At 39.3% G+C, this 19,110-nt stretch overlaps 1 protein-coding gene and 1 long non-coding RNA gene across 2 annotated transcripts in view; both read left to right on the forward strand.

The window, feature by feature from the left end:
• Nucleotides 1–1,954: 1,954 nt before the first annotated feature.
• On the forward strand, nt 1,955–9,194 carry LOC140151814 (uncharacterized). Its single transcript, XR_011858968.1, has 3 exons — nt 1,955–2,379; nt 3,730–3,797; nt 8,517–9,194. It is a non-coding gene; the product is annotated as an uncharacterized lncRNA (long non-coding RNA).
• Nucleotides 9,195–16,649: 7,455 nt separating this feature from the next.
• The window catches only part of LOC140152718 (cilia- and flagella-associated protein 65-like), a 36,756-nt gene continuing 34,295 nt past the window's right edge, over nt 16,650–19,110 (forward strand). Inside the window, exons 1-2 of the mRNA XM_072175184.1 lie at nt 16,650–16,824; nt 18,169–18,361. Coding sequence (XP_072031285.1) covers nt 18,192–18,361 — 170 coding nt within the window. The 5' untranslated portion in view covers nt 16,650–16,824; nt 18,169–18,191. The remainder of the gene's footprint in view (nt 16,825–18,168; nt 18,362–19,110) is intronic.

Raw genomic sequence — 19,110 nt, forward strand, 5'->3', positions numbered from 1 at the left:
CACCCCGGGGGTACACATAATTATTGCACCACCCCTAAAGAATGTTGTTGATTTGCATGTATATGTGTTTGGGGGATGGGTGGGTGGGTGTGTTGAGGGGGTATTTGGGTGGGATTTTTGTATTTATGTAGAAAATTCCTGTATTTATAATTGATTCACTTGTAACCAACATTATTTGTTTCATCTTAGTATACTACGGTGCTTATTCTGCCCACCCATGGTGGTGGTGGTGGTGGGGGGGGCAACGGTGGCCTTAGTGTCTGGTTTTTTAATGAAAATGTTTTTCTTGCCTTTGCTGGACTACCACTACTTGTTTTTGCTTGCCTTTTTCATCACTCTTCGTAGTGTGCAGCAGTGCTCTTTTTAACAGAGGTATCCGTTGGGTCCTGTTGTCATGGTGGGGCAGTATTTTAAAAATCTCATTGTCATATACTCTAATTGTATCTTTGTATCTATCTTGGTTACCGTAATTAAGATGGGGTCTGGTGGAGCATGCCTGTATGTTCTTTTTTCCTTTCCACCAGGTCCAAGTACAGGTGAATAAAAATGGAAAAACAAACAAACAAACAAACAAACAAACAAAAAACCGGTACGGTAGGCCTACCGGTATGTGTAGGCCTATACAGTACCGAGTACCGTAAAATGGGGTAACTTCGGTCAGCGGGGTAACTTTGGTCGGTTGAATATATTTTTTTAAATGGTCATATTTTCGTGCAGCAATATTGTTTTTAGTCATATTTGGTGTCAATTTGTTAAGAAATATGTTTGGAAGAAATAATAGTCGCTCGTGTGTAATTTCCTTGAAATTTACGAAAAAAGCGGGATTTTTGACCAAAAATCAGCATTTTTTACATTTTTTTCAGAAAAATAAAAATCGATACTTTTGTGAGCAAAAATGTGTGTTTGATTAATTTTGCAAGGTGTCAAATGTCACAATATTGTTTTTAGTCATATTTGGTGTCAATTTGTTAAGAAATATGTTTGGAAGAAATAATAGTCGCTCATGTGTAATTTCCTTGAAATTTACGAAAAAGCGGGATTTTTGACCAAAAATCAGCATTTTTTTACATTTTTTCAGAAAAAATAAAAATCGATATTTGTGAGCAAAAATGTGTGTTTGATTAATTTTGCAAGGTGTCAAATGTCACAATATTGTTTTTAGTCATATTTGGTGTCAATTTGTTAAGAAATATGTTTGGAAGAAATAATAGTCGCTCATGTGTAATTTCCTTGAAATTTACGAAAAAAGCGGGATTTTTGACCAAAAATCAGCATTTTTTTACATTTTTTTCAGAAAAAATAAAAATCGATATTTGTGAGCAAAATGTGTGTTTGATTAATTTTGCAAGGTGTCAAATGTCACAAAAAACAACAACTTGCCCATATTCAGCGAAGATCAATTTTTTTGATTTTTTTCCCTTCATGGAATGTAATACTGTGACCAAAGTTGCCCCAAAGGCGGGGTAACTTTGGTCAGGTCATTTTTAACCCCTAGGGCACCCTTACAAAGTTATTAAAAATCTTTTTCAACTTCAAGGTGTAGAAGGAACCCTATTAATGTCACAAAAGAGTATAAAATTATTTTGTAATAGAAACTACTCTCAGCAACCGGCGCGGCGAGCAGTTTATAAAAAAAACACGTGCTTTGATGCATATTATACAAATAATTCTTTACCTGGCGTAGACGATGTGTGGGGAATGCAGATGATGTGGATCACGGAATGCCCTTTTAAAATACATTTCTTGTTTAAGCCAGAGTTTTGGGAGTTATTTGGGCGTACGAGATAGGTGGATATTAGACTAAATCCGTCAGTCTCCTAACCTATGCGCACGGCCGCTTCTCTGTGCCGGTTCGGAGACTGACAAAAATATAGCGCATAGAGTGTAGCAGTAGAATTTGACCCTACGTCATGAAACGTCACCTCATGAATATGGATTTTTCAAGCATATAAGATCGAAATTCACTTCAGCGATGCGCTGGCTCAGTTTATTTTTACTGTCGCTTCGATGTAAATTTCGAATGTAATTTCCCTAAAAAGATAACTTTTACTAATCTTTCTTGACTTTCAATGAAGCATGTAGAAACTTTGAGTAAGTGGGCACACCTGGACTCCACTTGGGCATATACAGTGCTCAATTTTACGTATATTTGATAAGGACAAATATCGTAACCGGGGATGGCACCATGCAATGCATGCATGCTATACACACATGCACATAAATGTGTATTGAAAACTGCAGGTGCTCCTGAAAATGTGAAATGACATGAGCCTGATCGTCAAAATACTTCTCCACCGCCCTGCACATTAATGGCATCTGCAACCTGACATACCAGAGATGAATGGGTGAATACTGAGTCTGAGATTTGTGCCGTTTGTGGTAAGTTTACTCGGACAGAAGTCTGAACTGTCACACTGAACTTCAACTGTTGAGCGTTGTATGGTTGTACTGCTGGTTTGTTTAATACTGGTATCATAATACTAATCATGGCGTGTCCGTCCGTCCGTCCCTCTGTCCGCTGCGCTATCGCGGCGCTGCTGGGTTTCGCTAACGCGTGCTTTCATGGTGCGTATCGCGTGCGTATCACGGGCGCTCATGGGCGAAAAGCGAGCATCGTAAAAAGCATTACAGTGTGGTTAATCGTGCAGGTGCATCTCATCGGATTCCAAAACGGCACACGTGCAGAGGCCTATTAGTAGTTTAAAAGGTCAGGGCAGTAGGCCTATATGGGTAACGGGTGTTGGGTAATGAGAGATAGTCACAAGAACCACCCAACCCGAGAACCGCGAAATCTAGTTATATATAAGGCGGAAATTATTCGGGTTTTGTTACTGCGTGCGTCAATAAAGTCCCAACTCACGATTGCGTAAATTTACATTTAATATTAAGCGTGCGCCAGTCACGCATTGCATTTACACAACAACTAGCGTAAGCACTGCGCCCAACAGGATGCTAGCTAGATGAGTCTTATTTTTCCGCCTAATGCTGGTTTCATACTTTTTGCCGCTCAGCGGCATGACGCTTCACCGTGCCATTTGTACTTGTCTGCAAGCCGAGCGGCACACCACTGAGCGGCAGTGGCACGACTCTGAATGGCACTCTTTCCGCGCAGCACCACTCCAACAATTGTATTTTGTTCTCATACGTCAGAGCGACACCGCTCTGAATTGATTTGGAACTCTTTGAAACCAGGTCACCAAACTCAAGGTGTAGGGTCTTAATAGTGTGCGCATTTTGGTGATTGCAACAAATTATCAAATCACAGGTACCGTATTCGTTCCATTGCCCAGGACGCTTAACAAAATCATTTAAAATCATTTTGGGTGGGCGCTGATTTTTTACATTTCTTAGGCCAAGAAGATGTAAATAAAGGTCCAAAATATTCATCTATCATCGTGGTGTGTCATATGTTTCAGATTTGCATGGGCAGAACTAATAATGTAATATTATCAGTTTGCTTGATGTAAAGTCACTACAAATTATGTAGGTGGGCGGTTAATGGAACAAATACGGCACGGCACGCCAACCTAATCCTTCAGCCGCAGAGCGTACACATACAATGGTGGTCTCTTGGAGGTGGCACACTGAAAGTAGGCCCAACTGATGTTAACTATCAAACTTGAAGCAAGTAAAAAAAAATACTATGGTCAATGTTTATGAATTCTAAAAATAGGCCTAAATGTAAATAAACCAAGACTACTAAATGTTTTGTATTGTTTGTTTTTTCAGTACACAACATGACTGTATAGTGTTCAGCAACTTGAAGTTTCACAACTCAGATGACAATCAATTATCAGGTATGTACAAATTAAACAACAAAAACATTGTGAGAGAAAGATATGATCACTTCCATATTGAATTTTGAACTGGAAGTCATGCATACAGGTCATAAGTTTTGTGTTATTTAGACCAAAATGTTTTGTGTTTATTAAGACAAAATGTAAACCAAATAACCAATGTAGGCCGAGTATGCCCAAGAGGGGGGCAGAGTGCATGGGCTTTTCCCTGACAAAAAATGGAAGAAAAACTACCTTTCTGACAAAAAATGAAAGAAAAAACTGCCCCTCTGACAAAAAATGAAAGAGAAAATCTGGAGGACAAAGGAAAAGAAATAGAAAAGGGGCAAGGAGCTCCTTTCCACCAATATTCACCCTGATCATGGGCAAAAATATTGTAAAATGCATGAATGGTGTTGTTACATGTGCAAAAACAACAACATTTTAACTGTTAAAATGAGGGGCCTTCATGAGGCCTCATCATACCACTTCCGCATGAGGCCTAAAAAAATGTTTGATCGGCGTAGCCCGACCGACCCCCAAAAGAGTCCCATCCCTGACTTTTTTGCAAAATGAAAAATAAATGAATTAAATTTTTAAAGGTGAACCTCATTGAAAATAAAGTTATATATCAATGGAAAGCTTATAATGTCAGGATACTAAAAATTATTTTTTCCGATTTTTTTGATGGCCAATAAAGCTGAAAAATTAAAAAAATGAATGAATTTTTGGTCTTTTTTAAGGCGCCCATAAAGCACCCAAATCAATCGTCTATGACCTTGAGAATGCTCGTGACGTAAGCTCAGGGTTCGCAGTCACGTGATCCTACTCGGAAACACGTAAACAAGACTTGCTTCCTGTACAGTGTGGGCCAAAAACAACTTTACCCAATTTCAGAGGGTGGTTGCTCGAATTATAGAAGAGCTATTTATAATATTGTTACATATTCTAAATGTATATCTTTCTAAAAGTATGTGATGAAGAAATGAAAGCAAAAGAAGCTAAATTAACAAAATGGTGCTAGTTTTACGTCCGAGGGTCAAAAATGACTTTGTCCACACGTAATTCAATGGGATGTGTCCGATTGCTAAGTAAGAGTAAGGCGTACATATGCGTTAGGCATACATGTACTTGGTAAACACGTTTAGCTTGTCTTTGAAAAGTGATGATTGTTTTACATGCATGAAAGAAATACAATCGATTTTAACCCCCATTTACTTGTCATGTACTCGAATTTCACTCCTGTCATTGACCAATAATTAGCATAAAAATTACACAATTACAAAGGTTTCATCTGGCGTAATTCTTGAATTTAAAATAGGCCTTCGTGCATTTTGTGACTGCGTGGCTTATTTCTAAATAGGTTTGCAAGGTGTCAAGATAAGGCGATTTACAACACAACAGAGATCTGTTATGGCAAAGGTATACGTAAGAACAGAAAGCTTTTTGGAAGTGCAGCGTCAATTTCGGATTCGTTTCCCGAACGCAAGAGTCCCGCCGAAACCTACCACAACTATACTACGAAAACTTTCACCACCTCGGAAGTGTGATGAATATGCAAAGCACGGAGCGGACGTCCAATAACTGACCGTTCGGCTGCAAATATTGCAGCGGTTCAAAGGGCACTTGCAGCTAACCCCAGAGTCAGTTGTCGACGCAACAATTTGGAAAATTCGAAATCGAAAATAGGCCTACCTAGAACGCAATAAGTGCAATAACTTCTAACTTTCTTGTAGATAAAATTTCGTAATGACAAAAAAATGAGGTATGAGGTTACAATTGCTTTGCGCATATTTGAAGAGCATTGTTTTATATCTTTGCAGCATGAAAGCTGCATATCATGACGAAATATCGTAGCTTGACATTTAAATAGTTTATGTTTGATTTATTTGATTGTGTTATATAAAATTGCTGAACAAATGTGTGCGTATACTGAGTCTTTCTCATTCTCTATCGAACTCGCTATTGCAAGCGATGCGACGCGACGTCTAGTAGGCCTTCGCGTGGACAAAGTTAATTTTGACCCTTTGATTTCAAACTAGAGTCACGTTTTTATTTTAATACATTTTTGAATAGTTTTTTCATCAAATACTCTTAAGAAGATGTATTTTACGAATATGTGAAAACAATTTGAAGCATACTTTTCAATTTTGAGATATGAACCTTTTAAATTGGGTAAAGTTGTTTTTGGCCCACACTGTACTTTGCAAGCTGCCCGGCAAGTCTGATTTTCACAATAAAGCTTGAAATTAGAGGAATCTTCAAGTTGCTGGTTCCTTCTAGGCCCCCCTATATATATTAGAAATAATAGAATTATTGTCAGCTCATAAATTGTCCGTAAATTTTTGACAAAATCAGTCATAACTCGCTGGGTATAATTGGGTAATTGAGTTTGAATTTCGCGCTGGGATCAATTCCATGCGCAAACTTGTTGCTACCGCTCATGTCATGGACTGAATAAACATGATCGAAAAACAAATTACATACTTGTTTGTGACATTTCTATTCTTGATACATTTGAAAATATCTGATATTTAAAAATATCGTCTTGCAGTAATCAAAAAATTAATAAAAAAAAACGCCGATTTCATCAAATCCAGCCCATAAAGGTTTTCATATTTAGCGCATTGCGGTAAATACATTCTTTCCACGCAATCATACGATTGAAAGAAACATACTTTATTATAAAATAAGTACAATTGAGGCTTAGTAGATGGAATTCTGAAATCTGAATAAAATTAAAATATTGTCACTTGTGTCACGATTCTTTAATGATAGTACAATCAGTGTACGGTACTGAAAAAGTGAAACATTCATGTTTTTATGGATTCATACCGAACAAGATGCGTAAATTGCTGATGAAGAAATAGCATTCACCCGACCAAGGTGGATATGCGCAAACACCGCGAGTCGCCAAGTTCGTCCTCCGGTATAGCACTTGCGGTGCGGTGTGTGTTGCAGCAGGTGTGTTCAAGTCTGCTTTTGTATGCATTTTCGCAATTAAGCTTGAAATTAGAGGAATATTCAAGTTGCAAATAATAGAATTATTGTCAACACACAAATTTTCCGTAAATTTTGGACAAAATCAGTCGAAACTGGCTGGGTATAATTGGGTTATTGAGTTCGAATTTCGCGCTGTGATCAATTCCATGCGCAAATGCTTGCTGCGACCGGTGACCGGTCATGGCATAATAAATATAAACATCAAATTAAATACTTGCTTATCAAGTGACATTCCCTGTTCTTGATTCATTTTAAAATATCTGATTTCTAAAAAATATTGTCTTGCAGTAATCAAAAAAAGATTTCATTAAATCCAGCTCATAAAAAGGTTTTCATATCTAGCGCCGGGATCATTCCCCGGTCGGATATCATTCATTGCGGAAAATATTCTTTCCATGAATTGACAATTGAAAGAAACAAATACTTTATAAATACAATTTAGGCTCGGTAGACCGTTATTTGATGGAATTCTGAAATCTAAATTATAATATTGTCATTTCTGTCACAGTTCTTGATGATAGCACAATCGGTGTAGCCCTACTGAAAAAGAAAAACATCCATGTAATTGTTGTATGGATGATGGTAGTAGCGAAATACTGAAGAAATTGCAGGAGCTGATGTCTGCGAGGCGGATATACCCAAACAGCGCTAGCCTTCGTCTTCCGGGAGCACTTCTCTGTGTATTAGCTGATTTGATCAATCGTTCCTTGATATTTGGAACAGGAATCAATTTTGCTGATGAAGTAGCAATAAGTTGGAAATATCAGAATGTGAATATCAAATCGGTCATTTTGTCTGCAAGTACAGTACAGTCGCGGATACCGAACACTCGGCGACTCAGTCAGCCACGGAGTTCATCCCGTATGTATCTACGAGTTCGCCTATCATACATGACCGGTTGTAAAGCTAAGAAATAATTAAAAAATCCTGTACATGTACCTTATTCTATTCCTTCATTTTCTCATTGTGATAAGTTTATCTCAACTTGGTGTGACGATCTGAACTGGTAGCACTAGCAGTTATTTTTTGCAATCTGTTTTCATTCCGGTTCTTCGGCGAATCTTCGCTCTTCGTGCTTTACTGTAATATTCCCTATGCATATCGTGGATGGCTTGGCCTATCCCAAATCACCCCGGCCAGCACTTTTTCCATTTTTATCCACACACTTTATTCAGGAACTTCATTCTTGACTTGATCATGATGTTTCCTTCATGTTATTCTTATTTTATTGAAGATATTTTTCATGTAAAGTAAGTTGACAATGACTTAATTCGTACATTGGCCCAATGCATGCCACAGTATTGTGTTTACAATCAAACCCGGAAGTAACCGTGTGTCCCCGAGCTGACGTCATCAACGAAAGCGCCCAATTTGAACGATTTCGTTTTGTAATTTAGGGGGGGTGCCAATATCCAATCTTTGCATGGAGATTTTGTCTAGCCTGGTACGTTAGGCAAATAAAAAATATTCTTTTCTGCTTCCTGACATCATAAGCTTTCCATTGATATATAACTTTATTTTCAATGAGGTTCACCTTTAAAAGAAGAAAAGTTCAGCTAAATGGGTCATCTGGTTACGCCAATCAAGCAATTTTTTATGCCTATTTCAATAACTTTTGAAATTGGAATGTGTTACGATTTTGAAAGCCAACATGCTGTAATACCGTACATGATTGCATACATATCAATATTCTTTACTTTTATTGATTTAGCGTTCTTTTTTGTTGTTATTTTGCAGATCAAGAAGATGGATTTCAACTATAATAACAAGTTTAGCCTACAGCAACAATAGATGAATGATTAGCAAGCAATGGGTGCTGGCATTTTGCTGAACTGAAAATATGAAAAAGAGCAATTATTGTAACATTCACAATCATTGTTTAAGAGAGCGATTTTGTAACTCTTAATTCACATTCCTCCAGGAGTGAAATTCATACCGTAGTTTTCCTTACTGATGTTAACAGTAACAGTATCCTGCAGGGTTCATCAAAATAAATGAAATAAAAGATTGGGTCAGATTTTTATCCAAGTCCACCTCATCTCAGTCATCTGAGTCAGAGCGATTCCATTTGTATCCAGGTCAGTCAGCCACTTCCGAATTCATTTGTGTCTGAGTCAGACTCGAATCCAAGTCCAACAAGACTATGGCAGATTTCATGCTCATAATCGGAAGTTACAGATTTTATATTAAAGATTCCAAAAAAATTGCCACCAATCCCATTGTAGATGTTCAGTCACAAAAACAGGTCTTATATTTCTTGTAACTCTACATCCATACATTGTGAATCGCAATCGAAATGCATGTAGAGTCACAAGAATTAAAACACCTTGGGCGGGTGTTGTTTTCTTATGAATAATGATTACTCTTCATGATTTTGTTGTTTATTATGTAGGGTGTCATTTTTGGGTAATTTACTGCCCGAGTACACGGCGCATTTTTTGGGCGGGTAACTGGGTACACAAAAAAAAAAAAAAAAGTTATTAATTTTTTCGGTTTTGTAGTGTCCCTGGACCTAGACCTAAATGCTAGGATCATTCATGGTTGACGATGTTTTGTGTTTTGAATATGAAAATTTATACTTTGTTTTCATGTCATACTCTATTAATGATATCAAAATGCATTGAATTTGAAAAATGCACAAAACATTGTGCAAATTTTTTTTTGGTCAACCATGAATGATCCTAGCATTTAGGTCTAGGTCCAGGGACACTGCAAAACCAAAAAAAAAATTAAATTTCGGGTACCGGGCAGTGTAATCTCGGCGGGTACCCATGAGCCCATCCAAAATGCCAGCCTTATTATTATGTCAATGCACCTATTGGGTTGATCTGTGTTTATCATTACCCAGCTTTTTGGCTGTCCGTGCTTCTTGCCATGTGCATTCACTTTCTTCTGGACACAGATCATCTCCATGTACCGTTTTTAATTTTAAAATAACTTTCATAATGTGTGATTTGATTGTATGAGCAGTAGTTGATTAAGAGCAGGGGGCTGGTGATTATTCTCTTTGTACCAGAGATGTAAGTTTTCGGGAAATTTCCTGGGTTTGTTTTGGTTTGGTTCTTTTTCGTGGAATTTTCATGCCTTTCACAGGAGCTTTTTCGTGGCTTACATCTCTGTCGTGTGTCTTTTCCCCCCACCAGTCCCAAGTACAGGGAATAAAAAAGGAAAAAAGAATTAAAACACCTGTTTTTATCTTTTTCTAAGTTTTATGATTAAGAAATAAACAATAAAAAAAGTGCACACTTCACAACCGGATCAAACTGCACCACTAATAATAACAAAGAAAAGGAGCATTATTAAAAACATGCAAGAAATCATTAATGTTGTGACCAGATTGACTCTTCTCTTACAATATATCATCACTTCCCTGATCATACAAAGTGACAAAAACAACAACACTCCAACCCCTTCAGATGCTCCTTTTTTGTCTGAATTCAGTTCCTAAAGTTATGTAATGGGACTACTCTGCACTGCACACCCCTACCAAGATTTTAGTTCAGTGCTCGCACCACAGAACCAGTCACACAATGAGTCCTGAATACATACTTATGAAGAGGCAGCTGCTACTATGAGCCCCAACTTAGTAACTCGGGCCATGACTTAGTAACTCGGGGCCCTGAGGTACTAAATCGGGCCCCGACTTAGTAACTCAGGGCAACGCTTTAGTAACTCGGGGCCCGACTTAGTCACTCGGGGCCACAACTTAGTAACTCGGAGCCTTGACTCAGTAACTCGGGGTCCGAGATAGTAAGTCAGGGCCCCGACTTACTATCTCGGACGCCGGGTTACTAAGTCGGGCCCCAAGTTACTTAGTAACTTGGGCCCTGACTTAGTAACTCGGGGTCCGAGTAAGTAACTTGGGGCCCGACTTAGTAACCCAGGGTCCGAGATAGTAACTCGGGGCCCCGACTTAGTAACTTGGGTCCGCGATAGTAACTCAGGGCCCCCACTTAGTAACTCGGGGCCCGACTTACTAACTCGGGGCCCGGCTTAGTAACCAGGGTCCGAGATTTTTATTTTCTTTCATGTCACTGGGGCTCCGTGAGACATATGACCATCCATCAGGCACGTAAAAATTAGGATAGAAGAGCGGAACCTAAGCTACTAAGGGTGGAATTGCACCACCACCAACTTGTGCAAGTTGACCACTAGTGCATAGTGTAGTGCTAGAAGTTCCATTTTAAACCCTTAAAACACATACCGTATCTTGTGCAATTGACATATTCAAGGTCTGTGACCCGATTGACAGCCTCATCCCCAAGGTGAGATTTTTATACCATCAGAAACCTGATTTACCTGATACTACATCACATTAAAATGTATTTAACTTTACTGCGATATCGTTTGCAGTACGATGCAGTCTTGACACCGCACCGCATCGCAAAGCAACGCATCGCAAATTTGGCGGTGGTAGTATGAAGTATGAACGGACCTTCATGATAAGATCATGATGTACCGTACCATAAAAAGGTGTGACATAGGCCTAGCCCTAGCTGAGGCTAGCTCTAGTATTAGACTTAGAGCCCGGCTTAGAGCGCTCACTTTTGGGTATTAGTTCCAAGGAAATGAAGAAATCCTTGTGACCAGATCCACAGTACTCGCACATTAAAGGTCCGTTCATACCACCACCGCGATAATTTGCGATGCGTTGTTTTGCGATGCCGATATATCGATTACTTTTTACCGCAACTCAACGCAACTCGTCACATTTCCAAGTTAAAATGTATTTAACTTCATTGCGATATCGCAATGCAGTATTTTGCAGTACGATGCAGTGCGACAACGCACCGCATCGCATTTGCGATCGCGTTGCTTTGCGCTGCCGATATATCGATTACTTTTCGCCGCAACTCAACGCAACTCGTCGCACTCAAAGTTAAAATGTATTTAACTTTATTGCGATATCGCAATGCAGTTCTTGCAGTACGATGCAGTGCGACAACGCACCGCATCGCAAAGCAACGCATCGCAAATACGGTGGTAGTATGAGCGGACCTTTAGTTTGCAGTGCGACAGCGCACCGCGCAAAACAGCGAATCGCCAAATGCGGTGGCAGTATGAAGCGGACCTTAAGGTTCGTTCATACTACCACTGCATTTGCGATGTGTTGCTTGATGCGATGCGTGTGGTGCCGACGATCAACGATTGTGACACAAGTTTTACTTTCATATTAGGGCATACATGTACAACTACAAGAACTCCAAAAATCATTTGAATTTCAGTAGCCTTCAGTCGCAGGCCTAAATGTCGGGCCTAGCTGTGCAGTCGTACATCACATATCATAGTTTTAACATTAAATCATGTATTCATTATATAGGCCTACTAGGCCTAGGCCATATAGTAGTCACAGACACTATAGGGGCCTAGTATAATTTAAAAGAGTCCTGTACTCCTAGCTATATTTTTCACCCATGTGTCAGTGATGTCAACGCATTGTGGAGGCTATTTTCACTTACACATCAGCAATCTATGTGGTGTCCTTACTCGTATGCAGGTGTACACCAGCAATTTCATGGTACGCTAGCTATTTGAACTTGAAGCTATGGACACCAATATGGCAATAATATTTTTGTTGAAAACAAGTCGGTCTGGACAAACACATATTAAACATCCGGGATGACATCATATTCATAGGCCCGAATCCTTTCCCTTTTAAAGTAATTTATTATAAGCTGAAGCTTATACTCAGTTTTGTGAGTAAAGATTTTTACACACTGCACTGCGGCCTCGGCATGATCTGTCTCAGCAGTCAGTATTCTCAGGGCCAGGCATCAGAAACCCGATAATATTGCATGCTTGTGCATAAGCTTTCTTGCAGATCAGGCATGCATACAATGCATAACTATGCAGGTCGTTTGACAAAGATATTTCTCGGATAATCATCCATAATTAATACCTGACTAAGTTGACGGTAGATGAAAACTTGCATTCGGCCTACATGCCCGGGCCTACATGATCATGTCTGTGTCTGAAAACACAAGCCCTTACCCGGCCGGTTCTGCACCGGGGTTCTGCATGCCCTTTTACTGATGATGAAGCTATTCTGAACAAATAAATGTAGCGATTCCTCCAAAATAATCATGAAATACATGATTAAATGGTTAAATTACGATCACCAACGACACAGTTTATGTAAACAACTTCACGTGTGTGATGACACGATCCCGGCACAATAAACCTGTACCGCTGATATTTATGACAAAACAGGACACTACTGCGCACGCTCAAATGGCAGGAATCCTGCCAGAAAGTGCTACACTCTTTAACACACAAGTTTTGTCAGGCCCTATTCGCGGCCGAACAGGATTATGGGTAAAAACGAACAGGATTGTGGGTAAAGTAGGACGCCGCCGCGATAGGGCCTGACGGAGATCAGGCTAGCGACACTCCGGCACTTGTTGGAAGACATGAAGTACAGCAGACAGTTACATGTACAATGTGATTTTCTCATTTATAATTAGGATTACGTCATTGCCAGAGTGCCAGAGCTTGTTTCATTTGTTCATTAGAATGATTGACAGCGGTGGGCGGAGCAAATACTCTAAAAATGTGATTCTCTAATAAATTATAGGTCACTAGGTCAATTCGGACCGTCTCTTCCTCAGATCTCTATGTAGGACTCTATGGTATCTTCTCATTACACGTTCGTAGTAAGACTTGGCCGGCGATGACGCCTGTCTTCAACCGCTGTATAGCACGGTATAGGCAGTTTGCAGAGAGTGTCGCTTCTCTACCTTTATTTTCTCTGCGGAGATAGGCTAGGTGGATATTAGACTTGATCCACCAGTCCTTCAACTGCTTACGCACGGTCATCGGGTTGTGCTTGCAGGTGAGGACTGGTAACGATTGCGTTCGAAAAGTGTCGAGCGCACGCACTCATGAATAATTAATTAGTTGTGATCACGTGGGTGTAATAACTTATTTATGAATGAATTTACTACGAAATACGATGAATGGCAAACAAATAAACAAGATATTTAAGAAAATAACAAATAAATAAAGTGTTTACTATTTTAACCGTATTTTAAATAATGTTATTTCTATTTTATTGATTAAAAAATAATGTTACTTTTAAATAACAAACCAAGCAAATCATGCATTTTTGAGTTGTCACTCATCTCAGTCCCCATGCTCTTCGACTTGTAAAATAATAAAAATATGCATTAAACTTTTGACTCGAGATATAAGGGCTGTGCAATAATTATGAGCCATGGGAGGAGGGTAAAATTGGGGAGGGGGAGCAAGAAATTTTTGCCAAGCCAAAATGGGGGGGAAGCAATAGGGATCCCCAAAATTTGGCATGTTCAAGGGGGCGAAGATTTTTGGCGGGCCGAGAGGGGTGGGCAAGCGACTTTTGGCGAGCCATTTGGAAATTTTACCCCCGGGGGACTCATAATTATTGCACAGCCCCTAAGGGGGGGGTCGTAAAAAATTTAGCCCGCGATAGGGGGGCATAAAAAAATTCACTCCGGTCACCGACATATATGTGACCCCCCCTTCCGAAGAAAATGACATCCCCCTTAGATTATACCGTTTGTAAGTCATGTATAAATGTGCAGTTGGGGTGGGCCTAGGACTACGGTGCAGGATTGGTAGTCAGTATAGTGTTACGGTACTGTAGTCACAATGTTACGCAACTTACGTCACACAACTAACGTGACGTGCGTTGCATCTAACGTTGCGTAATTTACGTTGCATTGCGTTGTTAAGTTACCCAACGTAACTGACGTTGCGTTGCGCAATTTATGTTGCGTCACGCAACTTATGTTGCGTCGCGCGCAACTTACGTTGCCTAATGTAAGTTACGTCACACAACTTACGTCACACAATGTTACGCAACTCACAGTGTTACGCAACTTACGCCACAATGTTACGCAACTTACGTCCTAATAACAGTAGGATAACACTGTAGGCCCACGGCTGTCCCGGCTGTAGACTACAGCAAGTGTAACACACTTTGGTAACACCATGCATACATAACGATACGATGGGTGTATAATAGGCCCAGTCTTAGACTAATGTGTGTATGCGTAGACTACGGCAAGTATAATGCCTGCCCCTGACAGTACGGTACGATGCATGAGGGCCCAGCCATAGACTACGGTAAGTGTAATGCCTTAATGGTGAAATGCGTGCAAGGCCCAGCCGTCTTGGAAAAGGTTAGGTAAATAGAATTACATGTACCGTACAGAGTCATGGTACTACTACTACTGCTATGCCTAGCAGGACCAGTATTTTGTCCTACATTCTGCAAAACATATCATGACAGGCTAGCTTAGGCCTATCATTCTTCTAGGCCTACTCACATTTGAATACTTTGTGGCTAAGCCTAAGCCATGAAGCCCGAGCCTAGGCATTCTAGGCCTAGTCATAATTCCGTTTGTGGATCGAGTCTTTGTCTTGTAAAATTGAGACTTGGAGATCCAACCCATGATTTGGCATGAAGACATGAACTTACCTTTTGTAACATGAAGAATACCATCCATTTGATTTCAAGTGCAGTGCAGCGTCTGATGTAGGAGACGTGCAGTTGCACAGCACAGTTCTCGGTGAGGCAAGTTACAATGTATTGACAGGTTGGCACTAAACTTTCACAGCGGGATTGACAGTCATGCAGTGACAAGCATACTCCGATTCAGACATGACAAACACTGGGACATCGTATTCATGGTAATTTAAATTTGTAAACCAGCACCATCACGATCACACTGTTCATGCTTTTCCCCGGTGCTATTCATTGTAGGCCTATTCATGGTTTGATTTAATATGACATGAAGACCTGGGCGGGTTCAAGAACATGACAACATTCTGCTCGATGCTCTTCGTGCAGCATATTTGTCAATTATGCATGTCTGAATCTGATGTACATTGATGTATGCCATACTCAGGATACTATCATGCCATGGTATGCAATCATCATGATCATTCATGCATTCATGATCATCACGACAATGAATTTTTTTGTCTGTCTTGAGACCGTGCATGACTGAGCTTTCTGTAGTACTTACATGCTTAGGTGCCTAGCCTGCACTGACCAATGAATAACATACAAATCACTCGGTGTGTGTACTATCCGTATAGTTGAATTTATCAGGCTGCTTGTTGACAGTGCACATCCAATTCATGAATTGCAAACTAGAAAATCATGCCGATCGCCGTTTGTTTGGCACAAAAATGCCTCCTATTTTGCTCTAAAAGAACCCATGGCTTCAGATAAACGGTCTAAAAGATAACAAGCAACGTCACCTTCAACTTCTCCAGCCAAAGTTTCACCATTGACAATCCGGTTTGAAATTAAACATATTTTGTTGTTTTTTCTATGCACTTTCACACAGACAAGCTGATGGCATCTCTCTGCTCTGATTTCACAAAAAATTCAATTTCATGAATAATTAATCATGTAATCATCTCTTTTACAAGCCCTTACTGGCCGTACAACAAGTATTGCACAGGCGTCAACGATAATACTGCTGATGAGTTTGACTAGTTTCTATTGAGCTACTGCGCATGCACCCCGGAATTCCGTCGTGAAAACAATAAAATACAAAAGAAATTTCTCGACACTTTTTTGCATGTTTCGTTCTCATCAGGCCCCGAACGAGAAACGGCCATTTTATTCCGCCATTTTGAATTGTTTCGAGGTCGGGGCCAAGGGACTCAGGCTAGGTGGATATAACGCCCAATAAAAGATGTCACTTTTTAGACCCACTAGCTCTTGGAAACTTATCAATTTCCCAAATTTACTCACATTTTTTACGAACCCACCAGCTAACAGCAATTATATTCCTCAAATATATAAGCTAAATGCATCTACCTGACTATGGAAATATATTCGAATTCTCTTTTTAGTATATTGCAAACAATTTTGAATAGTAAAATTCAATATTTTTCAAGAACTTGGCTAGCCTTAGCAACAACATAAACAAGATGGCTGCCGATTGTGGCTGTGAAATTTGACAGTGGACTATGAAAATTATGAAAAAATAAAGCGTAAGGCATAATATTGATGTAAAAAATAAACTTGAGTGTGCTTGATAGTTGGGTGAGTATGTTGGTTGATTATTTGGTTCAAAACTGTGGTGATTTAATGATGTACCGGTAACGGAAGCTGAAACTGGCATGACTGGTGAACTGAATTGACACATTCATGCATTTCTCAATTTCATGTCATTGTCAGGTGTTTCTGGTTTTATAAAGCTTACACGCTTAAGCTTTACAAGCATGCAAGTTACATACAACATGTAGGCTAAAACATGCTTGTTTTCAAAAACTTGTTTCTAGTTTTTTACCCCATAGTTTGCCTCATAAATCGAAACCTGCCCTCAAGTTCTACTCTAAAAATTATCAAATTCGTGGACATCGTCCATTCAACTACAGTCTACATTGTACGCTGTCGCTTGTTACTCCGCGACTAATCATGCTAACTACACGCGCGTAGAACGCTACTCTACGTGTCCATGATATTAGCGAGGCTATCTGCGTACAACTGCTTTCTACGCACAGCCACGCAAAGTCAGAGTATGTTCTGTCTAGACTCACTGAGTCTCATGGACGCCGTTCCTATGTCCATCAGACTCGTATTTCCCATTTTGGATGTCAATGGGAAATACACACTTAACGCTTTGCGCCAGTTAAAAAAATAAAAAAAAATCTTTAAAATTTTATCAATGTATATAAAAGTGGTACCAACCGTATTGTGCTTGCTAATTTAAGACTCGGTTGAAACAAAATTAAGGATCGAAAGCATTTTAGTGTCCAAAAGGCAAAATTATCGTCAAAGTTCTGCGAAATCGGCACCCTTGCGAAGGGTTCAGAATTCGAATCGGGAACGAAAATATCCGATCTTTGCGATCAACAACACAAAATTACAACTTTAAACATACTATTGGCAAAAGACATTATTACCAAACAATACAGAATAGAAAATTTGACATCATTTTCTCAAAATATTGAAAAAATTTGCTCACTAGACATCGAAAAAGTAGGCAATCCAATTCCCGTTCAAACGCGTGGGAAACTGAAAGTGCGATAATCGTGACTAGTTCTGTCCACGAATTTGATAATTTTTCTATAGTTTGTGTTGGGCCTGCGGGTGTTTCAGAGTACCATTCTGTCCTTGTTTTGGAGTAAAAAAGGGGGGAAAAATTTCATGGTTTGTCCTTGAAATCGACTGCAAAAGGGGGCAATTTGTACTTCTGGTAACGGTCCTACGCGTCCCCCCTGCCAGGGAGTGACCCCACCGGGATTTTGGCTTTCAAGTGAGATCAAATTCATTACGGTAAAATACCTTGTTCTACAAATTTATTGACCACTCGTATAAAATCATGCAAGGTTCAAGTTGACTGAAATTATTAAGCCCTTATAAATGTAATTTGTTTAATTTCAGGCTTGGATATTAAAGCAATAATAATGCCTGTAGCTGTGGCACACAGACCAAGAGTAAACGGCTCCAAGACAAATCATTATGGGATTGAGGTTGCTAAAGGATTGACGTGGAAAGGTTGGGAACCAGGTGGTGAATATACCAAACATGTGATTCTCAAAAATGTCAAAGTGAAAACTCAGAAACTGAAATACAGGTGAGAAAATATTGGCTTATAAACAATGCCAAATTAACATGTTTGTTGATGGGCCTACTTTTCTTGGTATTATTGTTCTAAAATATGTTCAATGGCACTTTTTTTTTTATCGTCAGCAACATGATTTATCGCGACAAAAGATAAATGTGATAATGTGGGCAGCATCAAAACTCTTTATTAACCAAATTTTCCTGTAAAAACTGTTCTTATGTGAGCCATTATTTTGATCAAGTTTTGTCAAAAATAATTATCTATATCTAGGTATATCCAATTCAAAAGCCTCAATTTCCTTTTACACATATGCATGTAATCTGTGCTTTACAAGCTGTAATGCCTGCTGATCTGCATTGTTTAAAACAGGCAAATTTGGCTGACCATTCACTTTTAATGTGGCAAATTTCATATTTTTGAAGATCTATATATTTTTATCAAAATATCGCTGACTGTCATACCATTATTGTGATCGCGATAAGTTTTCATTATTTACGATATTAAAATTATCGTGAACATGCCTAATACATGCACCACTGACTTTCTTAAAAGCACTTCTTAACTGTGCTGAGGCTTGTGGATCAAAGTCTAGGAGTTGTGCCTGTGTGTAGCGCACTATAAATTGCTGCGCTTTTTTTTTTTTAAGAAGAGCATAAGATTGACTCTGAAGTTCATATCGCAGAATGACTAGTAGAAGGTATGTATTTGTGCTGTTAACCTGGCTTGATAGAACATGTTGATAGCTAGTTTATGGATTC

The sequence above is a fragment of the Amphiura filiformis genome, chromosome 5, assembly GCF_039555335.1.
Source record: "Amphiura filiformis chromosome 5, Afil_fr2py, whole genome shotgun sequence".
Lineage (NCBI taxonomy): Eukaryota > Metazoa > Echinodermata > Ophiuroidea > Amphilepidida > Amphiuridae > Amphiura > Amphiura filiformis.